The following is a 6,915-nucleotide window of genomic DNA, read 5'->3' as shown; positions in this document are numbered from 1 at the left end:
TAATATTTGTACTACTATAAAAGCTTTTCAGTAAGGTAAAATGAATACTTTAAATTATCTTATTTATTTCATTTTGAATAAACTAAAAAAATAAATATATAGATTCACATAAGTTGAAACCGATGGAACATAAAATACACCAAATTTGTTGTTCTTGAAACAATTAGCCGCCCCCCCCGCACCCATCCAACCCCCAAGTTGCTTAATAAATACCAACTCAATTTTACCAAAATCAAAGCACAAAATAACACAAGAATCAAAAGTGACACACCCCATGGCAACAAATTCAATCAAGCTATCCTTCATTTTTCTTCTAACAATTTTCATAACCTCAAAGGCCATATTACATGACCAACTTAAAGAAACAAACATGACACTATATTTTCAAGATTGGTCTGGTGGTCCAAATGCTACTGTGCTACAAATAACAGGCCATCAAGATCATGGTCTTCTAAGTTTTGCCAAATTTGGTTCTGTTTTCGTTACTGATGATCCAATAACACAAGCCTTCGATAAAAACTCCGCCGAAATCGCTAGAGCTCAGGGCATATATGTTACGTCTGCATTGGATGGCAAAATTTCTCATGTGTTAATATCGATTATTTTCACCAATAATGAATATAAAGGTAGCACTTTGGAAATTCAAGGTGCTAGTCCTCAATTTGAAAGAGTAAGAGAAGTGGCAATTGTTGGTGGTACTGGAAAATTTAGACTTGCTCGTGGATATGCAACTTTTGAGACTATTCACTTTGATTTGGCAATTCATTACGTTGTTATTCAGTGTAATGTTACCATTTTACATTACTAATTGGTAGACTACAAAATAAAGTGAAAATTGTACTGCCGTTTAATTTGTTTCCGATTTTATTTGTCGATGTAAAGGCTACCTAGCTAGAACAACAACAACAACATACCAATGTAGTTCTACATGTAGAATATGGGGAGGAAAAAATGTACACAAACCTTACCCCTATCTCACTCGTGGAGGTAGAGAAAGGCTAGCTTGAACTTTCTAAGTAATTGCTGATTTTTATATTTATAATAATAATTAAGTATAATCTTTTGGCCAGATATTTTTTGCATATACATTTTAAGAATGTCTACCATTTCCAAGTTGACTTATAAAATTCTACCAAAATCTCTAAACGGTTGGGTGAGATTTATTCACTGCGTCAATTCTTGTATAGATCAATTTTTTTAATGTATATACAGTAGATTTCATATCCCTTTTTAACTTATTTGTGAATTTAGTTATTTCTTTATATTTTATACTCCCTCCGTCCCTTTTTAGTTGTCCACTTTAGAAATGGCACACAGATTAAGGCAACAATGATTAGCACAGTGAAGTTACAATTTTACCCTTATGACAACTTTTCACTTCAAAATTACAACCACTTATTTGAATTCAAGTGAAATAAATTGGAGGGAAACAACATACACTTTTACAATTTTCAAGAAGTGTAAATAAGGGTATAATAGGAAAAAATTTGTTGTCCTTTCTTGATTTGTCAAAATGGACAACTAAATAGGGACAACTAAAAAAGGAAATATGGACAAGTAAATAGGGACGGAGGGAGTATTATATTAGTAAATTTTTTGGCTCTCATACTTCTTTATGGAAAAAAAAACACGTTACTTGCAATGTGGATTTAACTTATACATTTCAAATTCCAATAGAAGGAATAAACTTGAGCTAGCTATTTAACTTACCTAATTAAAGCTTTTAGGAGTAATTGATAATGATAATGGGAATTAAAAGAAATACTTGTCATAAATAATACGTAGTGTTGATTACTCTTTCATCAAAACATAAAGAAGAAATTAAACATATATATACGCAGATGAAAAACAATGAATTTATTTATTTTCTTAATATGAGGATGATACAATAATGGGAATTAGGGAAAACACAATGCATGCAAAAGCTAGTAAATTCAAACTTATTTGCTTAATTACCAAAACAACGTAGCATAATATCTTGCTACTACCAAGTGTAGCTATGAGGCTACAAGAGATTTTATGTTCGGCCATTATTACCACCACCACCACCAAACCCAGTCCCTACTCCAACACCTTGACCACCTCCACCTCCAACTCCAACTCCTATACCAATGCCCATACCAAATCCGCCTCCCATTCCTCCAGCACGCGCACCTTCCATTCCCCCTCCCAATCCTCCTAACCCTCCACCCCCGCCAAAACCACTACCAAAGCCTGACCCTCCTCCTGCTCCTCCTCCTCCTCCACCACCACCACCTCCTCCTCCTCTAGAACCACCTCCGGCTCCAAATCCTCCACCATATCCATAACCATTTCCGGTACCTCCCCCACCACCACCACCTCCACCACCACCTCCTGTTCCAAATCCTGCTCCGAATCCACTACCATAACCTGACCCTCCTCTACCACCACCACCACCACCTCCACCTCCTCCTCCTCCTCCACCACCACCACCTCCTCGACCTCTCCTTGGACTATGTACACCCCGTCCAGCACAACCTCTCCTACCATATCTACAACCGTTATTATAACCCACCTTTGACTCTTCAAGGCTATGATCATCACCAAATGTGACAGCACTCATTTCCAAGAAAATGATCAAGAAAAGAAGTAACCCTACAACCCAATTGTAAGAAGAAGAACCCATGACTATGATCACAAAGATTCTCACTCAGAGTTTATGAAAGTATGTCAGGTTACTTGTGCACTTCCTCATTCAGAGTTTATGAAGGTATATATAGGCGTAATCACTCGTCAGTGGAAGCCATTAAGGTTTAAAATGTGCTAGGCTGTATGCATGGTTATGCCTTTTGAGCAGTTGGGGAAGTGGCGAGGACATTAAATGAACCAATCATTTGGTTTTAAAAAGATAATTACATTGCTGGCTAGGCTACAACGTGAAGCTATTGAACCTATGTACTATATGATTTAGGTCCCATTTTTTTATCGATCAATAGATTTTTAATTTTATTAGAAAATATTAGGTGCTTTGTGTAGGGAAATTGTAACAATGAATATATTATTTCTTCATAATCAAGTATAAGTAATGCTTGAGTTGAGATTTATAGAGCGGTTGTTAGATCGACTATGTTGTACGCGTAAAGTGTTGTTTAGTCAAGATGTTCACTAAATAAAGGTATTAGAGGTGAGGATGTTTAGATGGATGTGTTGACTATCTAGGAGTAACAAGATTAGGAACGGAGATATACAAATAAGGTAGGGAGTAGCTCTTTCGGTGGATAAGAGGCATGAAGCGGAACTGAGATGATTTGAATATGTACCGAAGAAGAGGAGTACAAATGTCATAGTCAGGAGGTGTGAGAGGCGGTGATAAGCTACAAGTGAGGTAAAAGTAGATTGAGAAAGAATTGAGAGAGATGATTAAATATAATATGACAGAAGAAGCTAAGCTTACTTTTTGGTGACTATAATCCTTGCAAAAATAACTAGTTGTCAGATGTTATTTTTTGGAATTAATTTTAGGTTCAGTTCTAAGCAGCTAAGATTTTGAAGTCAAAGATATGACAATCCACCTCCTTGTATATGATTGGTGCTTATTTTCTAGGATTAATACAACAACTAGGGATTACTTTATTTTTTACTCCAATTTATGCGCTAGACAAGAGTGTCTAGCGGCCTTTTATTAAAAGATACAAAATCTCATGAATCAGTAAGGGTTGGAGTATATTTTATTAATTTTTATTAAGTAACGAACTTTTACTAATTAACACGCGTAACTAGGGATATATTACTGGGAAATTAATTTTAAAAAATAATTTACCTGGACCTAACCCAAATATAGGATAGCATAGGTTAAAAATTATGATAGACAGTTAGTAGTTAGTAAAAATTATCTCTTTTTCTAGTGGTAGATTAGAGTTCTAGTCTAGAACATCTATATATAGATAGATAGATCAGTGTTATTATTACTATGCTAAAATTATCTTAATCTTCAATTTTAGTACGTAGTATAATTTTTGTTTCTTTTTATATTTATTTATCTTTACTATTTATTGTTAATATACTTTTTTTTTATCATAATTTTTAGTTTTACTTTTGTATTTTTTTTCAAATTTGTTTTGGAAAATTATTTTTTGAACCATGAATCTATCGGAAACTGTTTTCGTATCCTTAAATATATATATATAAAGCCTATCTAAATTCCACTCGCACAATTATATTGAATATGTTATTGTTATTATATACTGGTGCAAAAAATTTTGAACCATGAATTTATTGAAAATTGTTTTTGTGTCCTTAAATATATATATATAGCGCCTATATAAATTTCACTCACACAATCATATTGAATATGTTATTGTTATTATATAGTGGTGCAAAATTCTTGCTCACCTCCATACAGTAATCTGTACCAACATAACTGACAGCTAACTGCCTTCTTTCAATTTGTCTTTTATGAGCAACCAAGTTAGATAGAATAGAACTGTTAAAAGATCAATACTGTTCCTTATTATAGAAATGATCTGTTCCTTATTATAGAAAACTAAGGGTCCAATCTTCCAAATTGAAATTAAAGACATTTATTTTGAACAACTGTAATGGACCATGTAATATTATTTCCACATCTGTTTACCCCTTGGCTCTTCATGTTCGATGAATAAGGAGAATATTATTTTCTCCGTTTCATTTTACGTGATATTTGTTTATTTAATATGATATTTTAAAAAAGATTATCAAAATTTATGGTCTAAAATAATTTTAGATGGTTGTGTGATAAAATTTCATTTTATCATTGAGAATAAAATAAATTTTTAAAGTTAAATTATTTATAATTATAGTAAAATAACACTTTTTAAAAATAGCTAAAAAGGAAAAGATGTCATATAACATGAGAGAAAATAGAAACTATACTTAATCAATGTAAGGATAGATCTTGAGTTTAACTCAACCCAAAAAGTTAGCTTCTGAGAAGAGGATTGTCCAACTCTATATAAGGTGACCAAATTCCTATCCCTATTCGGATGTGGGAATTCTTAACGATCAATTGTAGTAGGTTGCATGTCATGCCCCGAGCCTACACCCTGGGCGGGACTTACACTCGAGTTCTACAATCTATTGATGCATAACAGGCATGAAGCCAGTCCATACCTAGAATGACATCAAAAACTACCATGTCTAACTCAACTACGCCAGCCATGATACCCTTGTGATTGACGGAAAATGGTACAATCACAATAGACTCTCTCTGCTAGAATAGATTCACCAACAGGTGTAGAAACACTGAAGGGCTCAAGAAGTTGCTTAGGAAGAACATCAAAATTGAAGGCTTGGATCACACCAGTGACAACATCTGGCGAATCCTCATGCTCTTGGCGACTAGTGATAGCATAAAGACGGTTTCCTCCTCCGCCTGCCCCTGAAGTAGCTCATCTAGATGCAGCTCTGTCTGGTAGAGCAACTGAAAAAGGCTGGGCTATATTGTCTCCATTATTATTACTCTGCATGTTCTTAGGACACTCTCTTATAAAATGACCGTTCTGGCCACACTTGAAGCAACCAGTGAACCATCATGACACACCCCTGAGTAGCTTCTACCACACTTAGCACATGCAGGAGTCTTAGTACCCCCTTGTGCCTTACTACCTTGCGAATGCGCAAGTCTACCATTGAAGTTCTGAGAATTCTGACTATTGTACTCACATTTGTTCCTTGGTGCAGAGGCACTAGCAGATGATGGAGAATGTCCTTTCTGCTTATGTTGGAAAGAAGACCGGTTCACATTACTCTTTTGATGCCCGAATTCATTCCTTGATGTCTTAGCCCTCTTATTCTTAAACTCTTCTCTATCCTTCAGCTGGTCCTCCTCAACTTGTTACACATGGATCATCAGTCTTATTATGCCCATGTAACCTATTAGCATGGCTACCTTACTTGACAAACGAGTCAACCCAACAACGAATAAACTCATCCTACTCCTTGTTAACAACCATCTCTTTGCTTCTCTTAGCTCACGGGGAAATAAACGCCCCATGAAAGCACTCTCAAACAATCCAACTCACAATCGATTACGCGCAAGCACGAGTTAGAAAGAAACTTTTTAGAGATAAAAACTCTAACGTACGAAATGAGTATGAAAGAAGTGAAGGAATTTCCTAAATGTTTCAGTCTCCTAATTATAGATGTGGCATGCTTCACACCGATAACTAGGACTCTACAGATACGACTTCATTGGCCCCCTTAGGACTCTTGAACTTTGTGCTTCTATACCAAGTTTTTTACGCTCCGAGCCTACACCCTAGGCGAGACTGGCACTCGAGAACCATTGTTGTCCCCAAGCGAACCCTTGGCCTAGATTTCTTACTTAGCGGAAGACTTTACTCAAGATAAATACTTTTAAAATAGTACACTAAAATGTTCAATAAATAACTGAGAATATAATAAATAACATTCACTGCCAAAGTGGCAACTCAAGCCTCAGCTTAACTGAAAAGAAAAAGTAAAGACTCATGAACTAACATCAACTAACTCTGTCTATGAAAACTCTAAACTCTGAAGGATATCGGGACAAGACCCCCGATCATCCTAACAACTGAAATAAGCAAGCAATAAAATAAAACATAACCAAAGGGATCCTCCGGAAAGCAATAAGGCTCACCAACTGACTCTGAGTGCTCAACAGGATCAACGATGAGCTGGATGTTGATCCTGATTACATGTGTCTGCATCATAATAAGATGCAGAACAAATGACATCAGTACATTGAATGTATGAGTATGCGAGGGAAATTCTAAAACAGAACATAAGCTTGAAATGAAGTGAAGAACTTACCTGGCTCAACTGAACTTAACTGAACTGAACTGAATTGATTTCAATACAAAGTAGTGTATATAAATGCAATATAAAGAAAAGGTTTAAAACATTGTTTTCAACTCTGTGTATTTAGAAATACAATAA

The 6,915-nt window shown here is 35.3% G+C and overlaps 2 protein-coding genes across 2 annotated transcripts; one reads left to right on the top strand and one right to left on the bottom strand.

The window, feature by feature from the left end:
* Positions 1-248: 248 nt before the first annotated feature.
* On the top strand, positions 249-957 carry LOC125850238 (dirigent protein 22-like). The gene has a single exon (XM_049530103.1). The coding sequence runs from the start codon at positions 275-277 to the stop codon at positions 806-808; it is 534 nt and encodes a 177-aa protein (XP_049386060.1). The 5' UTR covers positions 249-274; the 3' UTR covers positions 809-957.
* A 1,060-nt stretch (positions 958-2,017) lies between these two features.
* Positions 2,018-2,584, bottom strand: LOC125850239 (glycine-rich cell wall structural protein 1-like). Its single transcript, XM_049530104.1, has 2 exons — positions 2,455-2,584; positions 2,018-2,367 (listed from the first exon to the last, which is right to left on the bottom strand). The coding sequence occupies exons 1-2, from the start codon at positions 2,582-2,584 to the stop codon at positions 2,018-2,020; spliced, it is 480 nt and encodes a 159-aa protein (XP_049386061.1).
* Between the last annotated feature and the right edge of the window lie 4,331 nt (positions 2,585-6,915).

Source organism: Solanum stenotomum, unplaced genomic scaffold, assembly GCF_019186545.1.
Source record: "Solanum stenotomum isolate F172 unplaced genomic scaffold, ASM1918654v1 scaffold15612, whole genome shotgun sequence".
In the NCBI taxonomy this organism is placed as follows: domain Eukaryota; kingdom Viridiplantae; phylum Streptophyta; class Magnoliopsida; order Solanales; family Solanaceae; genus Solanum; species Solanum stenotomum.
This window is presented reverse-complemented; position numbering and strand designations above follow the sequence as displayed.